Below are 17,561 nucleotides of genomic sequence, written 5' to 3' on the forward strand. Positions count from 1 at the left end.
CTGACAATGTCAGTAGTGATTTATAGGCATGATCCCATGGCCTCTTTTGATGAGTTCAGTGTGTAGGATTTCATTTTCTGGTAAAGAAATGAGAGTGTAGACTCAGTGAAATATTGAGGCTGCAAGAACCTCTGAAGGTATTGACACATCATCCAGTCTCCTACACAAAGCAGAGGAAACCTCAAAGTTAAACCCAGCTGCTCAAGGAGATGGGATTTGTGCTAGGACCACCCGAGTTATTTTTGAGATACCCTTATAGAAAGATTAGTTCTTCAGAAGCATGAGAAAAAGGATAGAGAGACATGGATACAGTGGATGCATAATTTTCATCATGTTTCCCCTGTTCTTCACTACTTTTCTGTAATTATGCACCGAAATCTGCATTTTTGTATACTGGTACTGTAAATAGGCTCAACCCAGAAAACCTGGTTGTAGTCAGTCCAGAAATGTATGATGGGGGCTTGGAGCTGGGGGTTGGGTTTTGGTTTGTTTTCTTTTTTTTTGTTTGGTTTGGTTTTTTGCTTGTTTGTTTTTTGTTGTGGTGGTGGTGGTGGTGGTTAGTTTGGGTTTGTTTGGTTTTTTTTTTTAGTTTTGTTTATTTTCAAAGTTGAAGTAGTTTTTAGGCTTGACCAAAAAGTAGTAAAAGCACTATAGTAACCCAGCGAAGTAACGTTGCAGTAATACGTGCTGCTTGCCGAGGTTCACATGGGGAAGAAGTTTTGATTTTGTATTGAAGTGCAGTGGAAAATTAACGTTAGAAATGTATCGGTGCCTAATATGTACATTACACCTGTAATGGGTACTTATGCAGCCTGTTGGGATGCCCGATCAGTCCATTCTGGTTGTTGCCTTGCTACCCAGAGACAGGCCTCCTTACCCCAGTCTTCCAAACTACAGAATCAACTCAGATGTGCCCAGTGTGGTCAGAATAGCTGTGGTTATGTGTAGCCTCAGCAGGTACTCAAGGGCAGCTTCAATTACATCATTTGCATGCCTTATTATGGCTCTCTTATTTCATCCTTGTTCTCGTTGTTCTTTGCCCTAATCCCCTCCTGTATAAGCAACCTTCCTTTAGTTACTTCTGCTGCACTGGACCTAGCTTTGCTGAATCCATACTGCATCTGGTGTTTCTCATACTGTTACACGTGTAATCTTGGCCTTACATGCTGCTACTGATCCAGTTACTGAGTCTTCCTGACTTGGCACCTCCTTAAAAAGTCCCCAGAACTGTTACCTGGGTAGTTTAGCCACTTTGCTCATTTGGTGAAACACTAGAACAGGTTGCCCAGAGAGGTGGTAGATCTGCCATCCCTTGAAACATTCAAGGTCAGACTGGACAGGGCTCTGAGCAACCTGATCTAGTAGAAGATGTCTCTGCTCATTGAAGGGGGCTGGACTATATAAGCTTAAAGGGTCCCTTCCAAACCAAATTGTTCTATGATTCTATGATAACTTTTAGCATCTGTGAAATCTGACCATCCCTCAGTGCTGTTAATAACTTCTGTCATCTTCTCACAGTGTTACCAGTCTCATCAGGTGATTTTCTCAAGTCATGTGCTATAGTTTCGCTCACCCTGCTAAATTAGCTGAACCTCAAGCAAGAGCCATCTGCCTATGACCTTAGCATGCAGAACAAACCCAAACTTGTTCCTCAGAAAAGGGACAGACCTGTTCCTTTGGCTTGTTTTAGCATAAAAGAAATTTCCAGCAAAAAGACATTTGTATAGTCTTTTTTTATTAAGATAGCAATTAAATATCAGAGAGGATACCTGTTTTTTTAAAACCACATCATAATAAGCTTTTTTTCTGGTGTTTTGTAAGTGGAACTTATTAACAGTGGAAGGAGGAAGCGGAATAGTGAGTGTATGTTTGCTGATTTTTACAATTTTGTTATAGAAATGTTCTTGTATTATGAACAGATAAAATTTGAATGAAGTTAAATATAAACTCAGCTCAAAATTGGATAAAGCTTGTTTTTTTTTTTTAATTGGGATTTTTATTTATTTTTTAAGAGACTGGTCTTCCTATCAGAGAACATGAGAACAACAATTTTAGTAATTATTTGTTAGGTGCAGAGAATTTGGGTATGTGACATTGAAGCTGACAAATACTTAAAAAAAAAAGTAATGTTTGCCCATTTTTAGAGTAATTTATTTGAATTTATCTTATAAGTATATATGGGGTCTTTGTGTGGCTAAAATCACAAGTTTTACCTTTTATTCTTTTTCTTAATCTTGTGTCTTGAGTAAATAACTGGATAAACTCAGTCCTGCTTCTTTTAACTGTGTGTTTATTGTTGTTAGTTTCTTGCTTGTGAGAACATATGATCTGTCTAGATGGGAGAGGGGTTACTCCTACAACAATGCTAGTACTATGCAAATAATATATATAAAAATATACCAGAATGGAATCAATGTTGACAAGTAGTTGAGTCTCTTCCAAACCTAAATGCAGTATTAGGATCTCAAAATAAAAGCTGAGTTCATTTTTTATTTTCTTACCTTGGGAAAATGGGCACTGCTGCCAGCTTTTCCCTTTCTTGTCCAAACCAACCGATGGTCCCCTAAATGATCAGACATAAGTGATGGTACCAGTTTAAACGCTTTGTGACCAAGAAAGATGCATACAAGCATTTATTATTACAGAAAAGGTGGTGTTTCTGCAGCTGTTCAGAGGACTGGAAAAGAAAAAAAAAAAATCAAATAAAGGGTCAAACCCTGCAGACCCTTACCTGCTTCAAATTTCTGACTTTGGAACTAATAGTGTCATGATGGCTGGTTTGGTTGTTTTGGGGCTCTCCCCCTTTGTTAGAGAGCAATAAGGAAATCCAGCTTTGAAATAATGAAAAAGCATGACCCAAGAATGTGATTGAAGACAACATTTGGAAGTATTTACACTACAACAAAGCTAAAAGCTTTCTTTTGGTACACATGGTAGTTATCTCTGTTGGCCAGGTGTCTAAACCTAATTGAAAGAACATGGGAGAAAAACAGTGAAATAATTTTGCTAATGATTTTATCTTACATTTTGATGTCATTCTGGACCATCTGTCACATGCTAGACCTCCAGTGTGATTAGTACTGGATAAACACAAACCAAAAAGGCAGTTTCTTATTTAAACATTTTACATTTGTCTTGCATTCAATCACTGTGGCAATAACACAGTTCAGAATCACTCCATAAAACATACGCATCTCTTAATTTTCGTTGTAGCCCAATAGAATGCATATTTTTCTCCTGTTTTGTTACTTGTTTGATTTTTGTTTTAAAATTACTTTCCAAAATAGCAGTTGCTCTCCTTTGAAATTCTGATTTAAACACAATGATTTACAAATGTGCTTCTTTCCTGGTTTTGTATTTTTGTTTTTAGTGGTATGTTTTAGAAAATGTTACAGGATAAAACTGCTGATGAGAACAGAGGAGAAAAATCAGCATGTGTGAAAAAATGCATAGCTATAACTTTTTGTTCATGACTTTCTAAATAGTTTCTTCTGTTTGCTGCTGTTTTGCTTTATACTAATGTCATCTCTGTTTCTTGGCATGGGCTTCTGCTCAAGGCTATTGTGAGTATGGCTTTCTATTTACTTAACACTACTTTCAGTTTATAGACTTTTACTGGGTTTATTTTTCTGAAAGATACTCACTGTCTGTGAAGTGAGTTTAAAAATTTAAATAAAACTTACTTTGAGGGTTTTATTTGAAGAGCTTACATAAATGTGATTTAACCAGAAAGTGGAACACTGTAAGTTGTATAATAATGTTTACATGTCTGTAATCAATAAGGATGAGAAACAGAAAAAGGGAAAAATGTCTGCTATACTCCAGTCAGAAACATTCTACTCCCTCTAGTTTCTATGGGGGTGGGAATTTACTTCAACCAATTTGGTACACGTCTTCATATGAATTGCATTGCAATATCAGTAGGATGACTATTCTTGCAAATTTTGCTGCACTTCCCAATTTCAGGTTAATTTATTAAGTCTAATCACAAAAGTACAGAAGAAATTAAAACAACTGCCATAGAGTTTTGTCATTTGTGTATCTTGTTTGTATCAATCTAGTTCCTTGGGAGCACTTCCGGGGAAAATATTTGCAAAGTTGTTAGGCTGTCTAATTTCAGGGAAGTCACACAGCTGTGGAAAGAGGGATTGCTACCACAGAGGATGGCTTTACAGTTACAATCTAAACCTAAGTCAAGTACACAGTTATATTTTGGTTAGAGTGTTTTAGAATAATTTTGGAATTGTGTAAAAGCTCTACAATATATTAAAACATTTATTTTTCTGTTCTAGTCAATTCTTCTGAAGAAGAAACTTGAAGAACATCTGTAAGTATTTTATTTGCCTGTTTTGTTTGCCATTTGAAATCATGTGTTTTCCATATGGCAAGGAAGGCAGACAGTCATTAATCAGGCATCTGGAAAATACACAAGTAAGAGAAAATAGATAACACAGGAATGTTTGGGAATCTGCTGTTCAGATACTCTTTTCATCCCCTAGAAATCCTTTGCGAAAGCAGTAAGAGCAATGAAATAAACATAATTTTGTAGTGGTTAGAAAACTTTAATTTTGCTTAAGATCTGTAAGTCTTTACTAGAGGGGGTAAGTAAACTGAAGAAAGCATGTTAATGTAAACGAAATGATTTTGTTTACTTTATGGTATACATTATGGCATAAAATGTAACATTACAGGAAGTGTTATTATTTTGTTCTGCTATTTCTGCACCTCTTCTACTTCCCTAAAATGCAGAAAGATGTTTGCTTTTTAAAAAAAGAAAAAAAGTAGTTTCTGTTGCCTTTGGGTTTAGTATTCTTTCTCAGTGTAATCTCAATTACAAGTATTCATTCTAGGCATGCATTGTGCAATTAATTGTAAATGTTAATTGTACAATGTAAATTCTAAAGTTTATAGTTACTGCGAATTAAGATGTTTGTTGTTACAGTTCTTTGTACAACATAATGTTTTTCACCTTATTTATCAAGTATGTCCTCATGCCCCAGAGCAAAAATCAGTTGTGCCCTCAGAAATATATCACTATCTGAGGATTTTTTTGTACCACTTACCATTCATTCAAGCAGAGTACTAATACTGGGAAAACAGTATGTGCTTTTATGTTTTGTTATAGTGAGAAGCTCCATGAAGCTAACAATGAGCTACAGAAGAAACGAGCTATTATTGAAGACTTGGAACCAAGATGCAATAATAGTTGTGAGTTACCTGTGCAATCCATTTTTTTTTCTTTAAAAAATATTTCATATATAAGGTCTTTAATTAACATACCGAAAGGAGGTGCAGATAACCAGAAAGAACATTTTAAATGCCAGTGATATGTATGTTGTTCATAACTCTGGAAGCTATGGTGACCAAAAAGATGCTTCTGACACTTGAAATGCAGGGGATAATATTTTAGAGACCACTGTAGTAAGAAATTACAGTGGCTAATAGAAATACTGGGTAAGTGTCATACCTGTCATTGAACATCAGCTGTTCACAACTGCCATGTCTCCTAAGACCCTAATTTAGTAGATCCTTGCTGCCATCACTAGGTTATTCTTACTCCCAAAATATTCAGTATTTTTTCAGAATTGCGTTGTAATTTGAGAATATTTTCAGGTACTTATCAAGTGTAGGACATGTTACATTGCTCAGATGATATCAAGAACCCAGCGTCCATGTTCTTTAGCATAGTAATGCTACATTTTTCCTAAGACATATTGAAAAAAGTAGATTTTTTTCTTTTTTCACCAAGCCTACTTGTTATAGAACAAAGCCTTTAAAGACTGCAACCAGTGTCAGCATTTCTGGTTTGTACCCAAACTATTTTCTTTATAAAGAGATTGAAGAAGATAGAAATATCTGTTCAGTATACATTACATACATTCTGTGTCCAAAAAAGAATTTTCAATTGTGTTGAGCTAAAACTGCAGAATATATTATAAAGTCCACATTTTAGGAAGTATTAGAACACTTGGAAGTGAGGTCCAGGGACTTCATGAGTAGCTAATAAACACATAATCTTGTCATATGCAGTAAGCTTCACTGTGAGCGTAATAGCAGTCCTATGACTTGCTAGCTACTAAACACCAGAACACATTGAGACTCTGTACTTAGTTTACTGAAATTAGAAGTTGCTTTTTGAAAATCTATGTCTGAACTTTGTCCTGGTAAAATAAAAATAGTTGTACCTTCTTCCGTTCTTTCCCTGCTCAGGAAATGTATTTGAATTATTCTTTCAGGTTCTTTTAATTATTCTGGATATAGCCAAAATGCTTGGCCATGGTACAAGAATCGTGGCATATTTTGAAAAATGGACTTTTGCAAGTCTAGGAGGCCATCTGCTATTGGTCTTCTTACTGATCAGTGAAAATCTTACTTGGTCCTGTTGCCAGCTTAGTGTTTTCCAAGTGCTTAGAAAGAAAACTGCAGGAAAACCATGAAAGAGCATTTCAAAATGAAGTTGCAAAGCAGATGGGCTGAAGGTTACCAATTATTCAGCGTTGTTTGAGAACCAGACATCAATGTTACATGAAATTTGATACAGGATGATGCAATTTGTTATTTTTATTCTTTTCTGAGATCTGAGTAGATGTATAGAAGATGTATAAGCAATAGTGGTTTGACATATTCTTGTATCAACACAGGAAAAAGTTGTGCAATGAAATTGTCCTGCTGGTCTGCACTGCTGCTTATAAAAATGTGGGGAGGGGAAAGTAAATTGAGTATACTTATGTCACAAGTCTGATAAATTGTGTCCAGCATCACAGTTTAGCAGATTTAAGCAAGAGTTATACCTGTTAGGAATAATTCCTTTTACAAAAAAAACTTGTATCCATCTGAGTTACAATATCAGGATCTTATTGAGTCTGTAATGCATTGGTAAACTCATTTTATAAGTGCATTCAGTAATAGGATTGATGTATGATTCAGTTTCTCTTTTTTTAAATATATATATATCTTTTAAAAAGGGCAAAATTTGTGTACAAAACAGCCATCTCGTGAGATTAAGTAGAATACACATTTTGAATGTCACTCTAAGCTATTTAGTAACTAAAACTATGGCTCCTTTTGTTGGCTCTTAACTGAAAGAAATTTTAGTTGTGCCTTCAATGTGTGTTGAGAAACATGAAAATAATATAATTGTGTTATTTTCCAATGTGTGCATCTCTTGGCATTAAGCTCTCAAAATTGAAGAATTACAAGAAGCTTTACGGAAAAAAGATGAGGAAATGAAACAAATGGAAGAGCGATACAAAAAGTATTTGGAAAAGGCCAAAAGTGTAAGTACAAATATTCCACGTTAATGATCCCTCTCTGATAGACTGCACCATGTGTCCACTCTGACGCAATAAATATAAAGGTGGTATCTATATGCTCATTAGCAAGTAAAAGAGAAGGAACGACCTGTGAGTTCTTTGTATCTTCTTACCATTACAGTACCTAATACTGATTAATTCTGCAGATATTATCCTCGTTTGTGTTCATGGCTGTCCCCTCTTACTACCTATCCATAAGCCCTTCTGATGCTTCTGTACGTATGTCTACTCACTAGTACAGGCTTTTGAGAGTCACCCTTGTTAAGCAAACTTTCTTATTGGCTAATGACAAGGAGAGGGTGTTAAACCCTTTGTAATGCTGTGATAATCTATTTCTTTGCGTAAATTCTTCCAGACTTCTGATGGTGAGTAACAAGCGTATAGATCAGCTAAAGCAGTGTCCATACTAGGACTGGTGGTACAGAAATAAGTAGCTGTGCTGTATTTTAGAATTGGAGAACCACCCCTAAAACAACTCAAGGGGAGGAAGCTCTGTGAGCAAGAGTACTGTTTAAATGGCATTTGTGCTGGGACTTTGGAGACTTCTGACACAGTTATCATGAAGAATTCTACCTCTTTGCACACAAATATAACTTGGTAACAGCAAATACAGTCACAGCTGGACCAACAAACTCTGGTTTTATCAGTTTGGCAAAGAGGAAAAAGGAAGTCTGAGGTAATTTCCTTCACAGGTGGATGGATCTGTTATGTGTGTTTCTGGGTGGTACAGGCTTCTTGTGGTGCTCAGCCGGGAATGTCTGTCTTACCTGAGGCAGATAGATGGAAGCACTGTTTTTCATTAATACAGCTCTTAGCTACCTAAGATTTCATCAGGTCCTAATTGCTCACATAAACTGCTTATTCCTTTTGAGGGGCTCAGAATTTACAGATAGAGGTCATTACACATATGCCAAAGCCTTTTTTACAAATTTACATTTGATTCTGCTTTCTTAGTTCATCTTTCTACCCTAATTTCTGTTCATGTTGTGATTTAGCCAGCTGTTTTAGAAAATGCTTTAGTAAGGGCTCTTTTATTGATAGTTTTCCAAGTAAAGTGATCCTTTTAACTGAACCACCTGTAAGAGCTGTTCCATTTCTCTGATGATGTTCAGCATTCTCTTTGCATTTACTGATTAATATATGCTTCTGTGAGAATGTTGCTAATACTTCAGTGTGATACCAAGGATATGGTTATACTACCAGCTTTGAAACAGCAATATTGTGGTCTCAATCATAGTCCCATTTCTTCTTTTACTATACATTGATATTTTATTTGAGTTTCTAAGCTGCTTTCTACTAAAGGCTTAGGAATCTGGGCATTTTGCTGAATTTATTGCTGGTTTAACCCTGTGTTTGCTAGCACTCATGCTGCCTATGACGGATGCCTCATACAAACATAATCAGGTGTCCTTCCATCATATTAGTAACATAATGATCACAGATGTGCCATTTCTAGAATGCTATCTAGAAATGACAGCACCTGGTACTCCAGGTGGGAGATCATGGCATCTTTCCATAAGGACCGAAGTGTACCTTCCTCAAGTGGAAGGAATTCACAGGTAGGTAAACCTTAGCTATAAAGAGATAAACCTTTGAGAACTTGTTTCTACCACAGTGGCCCCAGGGTGGTGCAGGTAGGGATACTGGGATACTGAACCTCTTAGGATATCAGTAGTTTTGTTTCACAGTCCTGTAAAAGAGAGCCCAGTTCAGATTATCTTAATGTATCTTGGCTGATGTTCAGTGGCTAAGCCTGTCGTGCTGGTTGTCAAGATTATTTTTCAGGAGTCAGCCTCTACAGAACTACACATCCCTCTGTTTAACATTTTTGGAGCGTCATTTCTTGAAACACTAATGTGTTTTAAGTCACTTTTCTGAATGTGACTTAAAAGGTTGTGATTCCTTGATGTCTTTCCTTTCAACTAGATTACTTTTGCATCTTAAAGCCAAACTGCTTTTCTTTTACAGGTCATCCGTACCTTAGATCCTAAGCAGAACCAGGGTGCAGCTCCTGAGATTCAGGCTCTGAAAAATCAATTGCAGGAGCGGGACAGAATGTTTCATTCACTGGAGGTAGTAATCCTCATGTTTCCTGTTAGTTCCTTACTTCCTCATTGTTTCTTAGATATAGACTAATACTTTTATTATACTTTGGTTTTAAATGTATCTGGTTCTAATGTTTGTTTTATAGAAAGAATATGAAAAGACAAAAAGTCAAAGAGAAATGGAGGAGAAATTTCTTGTTAGTGCCTGGTACAATATGGTAAGAATTTTATCCTTTTTTTTTTTTTTTTTTAAGGGAGCGAGGGGCACAAATTATTATTATTAGTTGTTTCTGTGTTGTTTACAACAGCATTCATTTATAGGTTCTTTGCTTGAAAAGTATTTTCCAACACAGAGGCACAGAAACAAATGGTTTTTAATAATTTTATGCTGTCACTATATAGAAGTATGTTCCTCTGATAACCTTGGGATGAATGAAAAAGAACGTGGTTGTTATTTTCAAATTTTAAAACCAGAAATGGCACTTCCTACAGGGAAGGATAGCTCAGATTACTATTTTGTAATTCCAGCTGTTCACCTGTACTGACTTTAACAGTGCTCAAATTCTCTTTCTTCTTTGATTCTCCACTCTCCAATCTTCCAGTTCTTTCTAATGAAGAGGCACTGCAGTAAGCGCTCTGAGAAACACCCTTTAAGTTGGCTGCAAGTTTAGAACCATGCAAAGGAAGAGCACAGGGCAAGACCCTAACTTAAATTATTCAGATAGTAAGGAAGTGATCTGTGCAGCCATACAGCTTTTGCTGGGCCTGTATGCTGGCCGATTTTTCACGTTCATCCAGTGTGATCAAGACTTCTCTTTGGCAGAGTGTGTCTGCATTGAAACTGCTCTTCAGATAAAAGGCATCTTGTGTAATGTTGATGTTTCATTCTGCTTGAACATTCCTCCTCTGTCTTCCATTGGAAGAGTTTCCTTCTTGCTATTCTATGTTCTTATGGCCATGAATAGTAAGCCAAAAATGGTACTTGAGCAGAGTGTTTGAATCCTTTAAATGTCAAAGGCATTTTCAAGTGAATAATGTCCTTGACCAATTTCATAACATTCATCCCACTGGCAAGCAGAAGACAAGGCTAAACTAAGAGCTGTGGTTCCATAGCCTGTCATGAACTCTCAAGGTATGACAAGCACTGGTAATTTTGTTTATGTCTTTCTTCCTCTAACTGGCCTCTGCTTTTATACACACCTATGCAGCCTGTTACAGTTCCCCTGAATTTCTTCTTGCATTTACTCCTGCTGAAAACATACTTTCTCTGAAGATGTGCTCCTGCCATATGAGCTGGTATTTTCACACAGGATAACAATACTTTAAGTATTTTCAGAAGAAAAGTACTCTTCTGTGTTGAAGATGGGCAGGGTGGGGAAGGGAAGTACTTGAGAAAAGACTCATCTATTTACTGTGTATTTATGTGGAGATGTCTGTGTTCAGAGCTGGGGCAGAGGGGGACCTGCTTCTCAACATTTACTCCAAACTGCAGTGGATGAGAGAAGAAAAAGGCACACAAGAAAATTAGAAGAATATCTTAGTTTGATCCTTGAAAATACGATGCTGTGTGTTTGAAATTCAGCTTTAGTCAGTGTTGGTGAACAAGGGCATAATAAAATGTAAATGAGTAAAGTTGTTCAGTGTTATGTGTTGGTGTTTACTGAGAAGTTTCTTTTTGTCCGTAGGGGATGACGCTGCATAAAAAAGCAGCAGAAGACAGACTGGCTAGCACAGGCTCAGGACAGTCCTTCCTGGCTCGACAAAGGCAAGCCACGAGCACAAGGAGATCGTACCCTGGTCATGTCCAGCCAGCAACAGCAAGGTAGAGATGCCTTGCCCTTAGAAAGAAAACTGCCCTGTGATCCAGGCCACTTCTGTTGCAAGTGACAACATTCAAGAAAAATCAACCAGCATCCATTCTCTTTCTCCCTTGTTAATGCTATTATTTTACACTTCAGGAAAGGGTTTTATTAGGGTTTCTCATTGTTCTGTAATGCCCTTATATATTTTGGAGTCCACTTCTCTCTTTCTCTCTGCATTTTTTTGAATGTGCCAAAGTTTAGAAAACATCTAGAGGAGTGCTGTGTAATAACAGAATCTTACTGGTATGAAGCCTAGTCTCTTATGAAAAGCCTCATACTGGCTGTGTAGCAATATAAACTCCTGTCATAGTTGATGTATTTGTGCCTATAAGGGTTCTTACGCTTTATAAGACTGTCTTCGTTCAAAGGGAATTAGGCTTTTTGTTTCATGTGCTAAACTGTTCCTTCAGAAAAAATGCTGAAAACTCATTACAGAAAGCCAAAATTAGTATATAGTATTATTGTGAAAGATGTTTGCTACTAAAAAACTTACCAATGGCAAAAAGAATGTTGGGGGAACGGGAGGGTGTGTGTGTGTGATTTTTAGTTTTGTTTATTTGTCCTGTTTGGGAGGATTTTGTCGTGTTTGGTGTTTTGTTCTGGGATTTTTGGGGATGCTTTTTGAGTTTGTTTTTTTTTTTTAATCTCTTACGTACAAAATTTCCTCTTATTCTTGGCATTTAATAGGGAAGCAGGATGATTACTTTTTTTTCAGGTTATTATCTAGTGGTGTTACCTCTTTTGGTGACAGAGGTGAATAGTTTCAAATGGTTTGTTCCCTCTTCTTGGTCAAGTGTACGCTTAAATGCATACTAGAAAAAAGATTGAGAAATGTTTAGAATGCTGTGATATGCTACTCTATCATGCATTAAAAAGGCCATTTGTTTCAAAATTTTATAATTATGGGTGAACAATACATAATGGATCGAGACCCTGATTACTATTGTTGATATTAATGTATTCCAGTTGTCATCCTCTACTAAAAGACTTGCTTTCAATATACTGATTCAGGGTATAATTGTATCAGTTGCCTTACTAGTGGTACCAGTGCCTTCAGGTGAGTTTGTTGCTGACTTTGTTGGAAACTGGCTGTTTTGTTGTACTGCCTTTTTAGTGTATAGCTGATTAATTGTATGTCATTTGTTGTAGCACTTCCATGTTGATCAGTGGGGTGGATGGTGAACCATACTATTAATTTTGGTTCTGTTCCTAAGAAGTTCTACTTCTTCCCAGACTAATTCTCTGCTTTCTATGTCATTTTTATCAAAGAATTGATGCAGAGGACCTGAGTATTGGTGGAAAGTTACATATACATACATCTTGTGGTGATTCAGTTTTAAACATTTTTCATTTAGATACTGTTTGGAGACCCTGATATATATGCAGTCTGATTTATAGATTCTTTATTTTAATGCTCTCCCAGGTAAAAACATCTTTCATAAATCCCTTTAGAGAGAATGCATGCTTGAATTTACTAATTATCTGAAGGTCTATGCCTGGGCTATGGTTGCCAGATTAGATAAAACAATGGAAGTATCTTCTCTGCAGAAAGGCAACGATGTAAAGTCTAGGACCATTGTCTAGGACAATTTCTGTACTCAGTGAAGTGATAATCACTGTGCTGCCTTTTACTGAGATACAGAGTGCTGAAGGGACAAGAATTCAGGTGTGTTGTCTAACAAAATGACCACAGTTTGTGGGGTGTTTTTTACTGGTCTTATTATGCAATACATTCTAGTCATTTGAAGAACCCTTTTTGCTACGTGCCATGTGTGAACAGGAGCAAATAAAATCACTTCTCTGAGGAAATCTGATGTTCTTGTTTGACATTACAGCATTTTATGTCACCCAGAGAAAGAACCTAAGCGTACCTAAAGCTTGATTTTTATATTAATCTGGCTAACTCTGTTACCGAACTGCCAAAGCTTATTTGTGAAAGCAAAGTATATTAGGACTTTGGTGGAAAGTTTTCTCTCTTAATTTTGCCTAGTAATTGCGCAGGTCTGAAATTACTTGAACACGATCTGCACACTGGAATAAAAGTACTTTTATTATTTCAAACTTTGTCATTTTCCCCCAAAGTTTTGATAACGGGCAGATACCAGTGACGGTTTGGAGATGAACAAATGCTGATTAGAAGTCTCATTTTTATCTTTTACTTTCCTGTCTCTCAAGGCTTCTTCACTTCTTGGTGGTTGTTGGATTTTACCTTCTGCTTTGTGGTTCTGGTTGGTCTTTCCTTGTCCCTTAAGATAAGACACTGGAGTGTTCTCCGTAGTTCCCTTCAAGAATGTATCGTATCATTTTATTGCATCAAAGAACAAAACAAGACTGAGTCTGTACTTTACTGTTGCTCATAGTAATTGTTAGACAAGATTGAATGAGCATTTTGTCTTCTGAGAATTCTGAACCTTGTGGAAATTCTGGTATTTCCCAGAATGTGTGTTGAATATGAAAATCTAAAAACATACTGCAGTCTTCCAGAAATACCCACTGTAGCTATCCAGTTCCAGTAAATCATTTGTTCTGTCTTCTGATGGTAGACATCAGGAACTTCATTCCTTGTTCTAGAGCATTTAACTTCTTTTATTTACTGGATACATAATTTCTTAATCTTTGGGTGTGGATGAATGAAGTTGGTGAAATCATTAAGCCTCCTATAAAGAACGGTTTCTTTATAGGAAGGGTTAAGCTTTATTATTTTCCTTGGTGGTTATATAGCTTTGGAAGTAGTGTGGTAGTAAGAAAAAGAAGGAGCTCAGAGTGTGACTTCAAGAAATAAGCACATGTATAGATGAGCTACCAATGAATGCTATTTGTCTTATCTTCAGTAATAAAAGAATGCAAGCAAAAAAGCCCCAACCCTGTAAGACAGAATTCCCTCAGTACATTATATACTTCTAAGAAGCTTTTAGGGACACTTTCAGAAGCAGTCTGTTTACATCAAAATTGTAGTGGTAATTATTGAACCAATGCTATAGCCTGTACGAATACACTACAAAAAACAAACAAACAAACAAACCCCACACCCTAGAACCTTCAGACTGAGGTTAAAGAGAAAAGGTTCTCCGGGACAGTGATGAAACAGCTGAAGAGTTCATGAGAGCACATTCCTGAGTGCTGTACCAGGGATCTGCCAAGAAGGGTATTTCTGACCAATTTTAATTAGTGCCAATAAAAGGTTACAGTTATGGAGGACAAATATTTTCATCGTTCAGAGCAGAAGCTTAGCTTTGGGCCTTAAAGGATATGTGTGTGGTCCAGTTGGTATACTTCTGTGGAGAGTTAAGTGGTTAGCATATCTGATCAGACATTACAGAAAAGAATAATCAATTTCCCATTTTCTTGATAGATAGCACTAACCACTTGGATTGTAGCATGTATTTCCCAAGTGCTGTAAAAACTGAGTAGTCTAGTTTAAATGTTGTGTGTTCCACCCACAGAGAAAAGGAAAATAAACACGTAGAGCACACAGCTTTATATATTATAGAATTAAATACTTAATGGCTACAAGATGCTTTTCATTATCTCTCTGGAAACAAGCAAATGGCAGTCTTAACCTGTTCTGATACCATTTGAGATAGCAGAAATTATTCAGCAAGTTTTCTGTGGCTTTCTGTTCATGGTAAGGTGCATCATCAGTTTTATGTTCATTGCGTATGAAAAAATTAATAGTGAATATTCCTATTACCGCTTTATGTTGATCTTAAATAGTAAGTGAAAAGAAAGCTGTCAAGAAGATACAGGAGGATTTGGCAGTTTTAAGGTCCTCAGTATTTTGACATGTGCTCCTCCTTGGTTCCCTGGTATATGAAACTATCCCCTTAACAGTTTCACAGATGATTTTTTAGTGGGTTCAATTTTCTACAGTTTTCTTTAGGTTTGGTATTCGGAAAATAGTTTAATTTTACCACTTAATTTTCTTTTAGTGATTTGGAGGAAGACTGTCCTGAATGTGGCTAATTTTTCTTTTTCTTATGAAGCAAAATTGTACCTGAATTTTATTAATTTTATAGGGATTTTTATTCTTGTCCAACATTTTGACTTTTTGCAAGGATTGATGAGGGAGGTATTTTTTGCACTCAAAGTCAGCTATGCAATACTGACTTCTTATGGGTTTTTGCACATGTATTTTAGCTAGAATGTGGACTGTGTATTTTGCAGTAATATTATATTGATAAACTTCAGTATCTCCAAATGAAGTTCAGCAAATTTTGCAGGCATTTTCCTCACCAGGATTGTGCAGATAAATAGCTAAAAGGGGTTACTCTGTCAAGACATACTTTCAAGTGGTATTTTTTCCTGTAAGCCAAGTAGTCATACTTCAGGGGTGTCACCTGCCGAGTAGTTTGACAGCTGGATTATGACTGAAATGTCATCTCAGGAAGTCAAGCACTTACAAAGAAAACTTTTCAGAAACCCTTTCTTAGAACAGCTGTTATTAGCTAGTGCTTCGAGTATGATGTATTTAGCATTCTATTAAAATGAAGGGGTGAATCAACGAAATAGTGTAGGTGTAAAGATAGGTAAGCAAGAAATTCAGTGAATGAGGCATTTTAACTTTACAGACTGCACACAGCCCAGACATGTGTCCCCTCCCAAATCTGAGCAGTCCAGTTCCCTTCCGTATTGGCAAGGGCCCTCTGTTTCCACTTTGTGCCTTGCTTCAGGAGAAAGAAATGAAATCTTGTGTTATCTCTTAGGTTGGTGTGAGAACAACTTGGCCTCAGAAGATGTCCACAAGCTGAGTCTTGGGGCCTGTGGCAGATGTCAGATTCTAGGTAGGATCCTAGCCATACCTCCAGTTTGTCACTTTCAAGGAGTCAAGAAAATGGCTTCAAATGACTGATTGCATCGCCTTGCTCCTGTGATCTTTCTTCCCTCAGGAAGTCCAGTGAAGCAGCAGCTTGTCAGTGACTGCAGGTTATAAGGGATGATTTCTTCAGTTTGAAGTTTGGAGGAGACAGATGCAAGCAATTATTTAAGTACAAAAATCTGAAGAGCAGTAGGTCTTCCACCGTTTTGCATTTTGGTGTTTATTTAAAAACAATAAAACAGAACCTGAGCTTTTGGAGCTGTTTGGGTTTTTTGTTTTGTTAATTAATTTTTAACTGCAGTTGATTAAGTATTAGAGGCTTTACCTGTGTGAATAAGGCAAAAGCTGTCATTATCAGCCACAGCAACCTCAGACTTCATACAACCCCGAACATCTTGACTCTGCTGCCAGCTTCACTGCAGTATTTGGAGACATTGAGGACTTACCTAGTTTTGTCCTCTGTTTTTCCTCGACTTCACTTTTGTAGGCTCATTGAAACATTGGTTCACAACGTTCATTTTTTAAATGTATGACCTCCCTGAATTAGGTAATGAGTGAATGTTGGTTGAGGAGCTCTAGAAAACTTAACAATTCATACAGTCCCATTTGGCATTGAAGCAGTGGTGGTATAGCCAAGGCAGCTTCCCAGACAAATTGTTCTGGTGTCAGATCAGTAGGAGCTCATGATAACTGCTGTGTAATTGAAGTCCTAATCTGTTAGTTCCTGGGGGATGGTTTTGCTGTTAACTGTAGTAAGGCTTATATTCTAACCTTCACTTTTAGGCCTTGCCAAAGTAATGCAGGACTGTCCTGAAGGAGATCTCTGCGTTCTCTGTATTAGTTGGCTTTGGTGGCAAATCAGGAATTTCCTCTGCTGCTGTTTGCTGCGTGTATAACGTAATTTGGAGAAGTGCATATCCTTCAGTCTTCTTTGCACTGTGTCTCGGCTCCAGACTGAAAGCAGGTTCCATTTGTCAGATAAAAATTTCTTGCTGCTCTCTTGTTGCTTCGGGTCTCAGAGGTTGATGAGACTGAACATAAAAAAGACTGCTCATAGAGGGAAATCCAGGAGAGCTGGGAAGGCTTTTCTGTCTTGTGGTGGTTTTATTTATTGCTCCGTGTTAGAGAAGTCCTGTACTATCAGATGAAGTTGGAGTATCACATCTCAGAAAGGGGAACATGGTTATTTTAATGTTATAAAACTAGTCATTCGTCAGGACTTTGAAGAGCTGCTAACTACCGTAGCACTGCACAAATATGAAATACTGCAAAAGCAAGTATTTCCACAGGTATAGCTTATTCTGCAAATGAAACTTGAATCCCTAATCATTATCCCTAACTTTAAGAGAAGAGAAAATCAACACTAAGGGCAGTTGGTAACATGCTAGGATGCTTATGTTGTTAGCATGATCATGGAAAGTGAGCGGAATTTTAAGAGGAAATACCAAATGGTGTAATATTTGTGGGCTTATAAAATAATTGCTGTGAGACCATCAGATTTTTTTATTTGGATTTGCCTATCATA

At 36.9% G+C, this 17,561-nt stretch overlaps 1 protein-coding gene across 6 annotated transcripts in view; it reads left to right on the top strand.

Moving 5' to 3' along the window:
* The window catches only part of HOOK3 (hook microtubule tethering protein 3), an 89,075-nt gene that overhangs the window by 65,903 nt on the left and 5,611 nt on the right, over positions 1 to 17,561 (top strand). For 5 of the 6 annotated variants that reach the window (XM_062609769.1, XM_062609771.1, XM_062609773.1 and 2 more), the window contains 6 exons: positions 4,293 to 4,327; positions 5,126 to 5,208; positions 7,177 to 7,277; positions 9,282 to 9,386; positions 9,505 to 9,576; positions 11,044 to 11,180. In XM_062609769.1, coding sequence (XP_062465753.1) covers positions 4,293 to 4,327; positions 5,126 to 5,208; positions 7,177 to 7,277; positions 9,282 to 9,386; positions 9,505 to 9,576; positions 11,044 to 11,180 — 533 coding nt within the window. Of the gene's footprint in view, positions 1 to 4,292; positions 4,328 to 5,125; positions 5,209 to 7,176; positions 7,278 to 9,281; positions 9,387 to 9,504; positions 9,577 to 11,043; positions 11,669 to 17,561 lie in introns of those variants that run through there. The other variant, XM_062609770.1, reaches the window with a different exon arrangement.

The sequence above is a fragment of the Pezoporus occidentalis genome, unplaced genomic scaffold (assembly GCF_034315485.1).
Source record: "Pezoporus occidentalis ecotype Australia unplaced genomic scaffold, CSIRO_AGI_Poc_V1 ctg140, whole genome shotgun sequence".
Classification (NCBI taxonomy): Eukaryota; Metazoa; Chordata; class Aves; order Psittaciformes; family Psittacidae; genus Pezoporus; species Pezoporus occidentalis.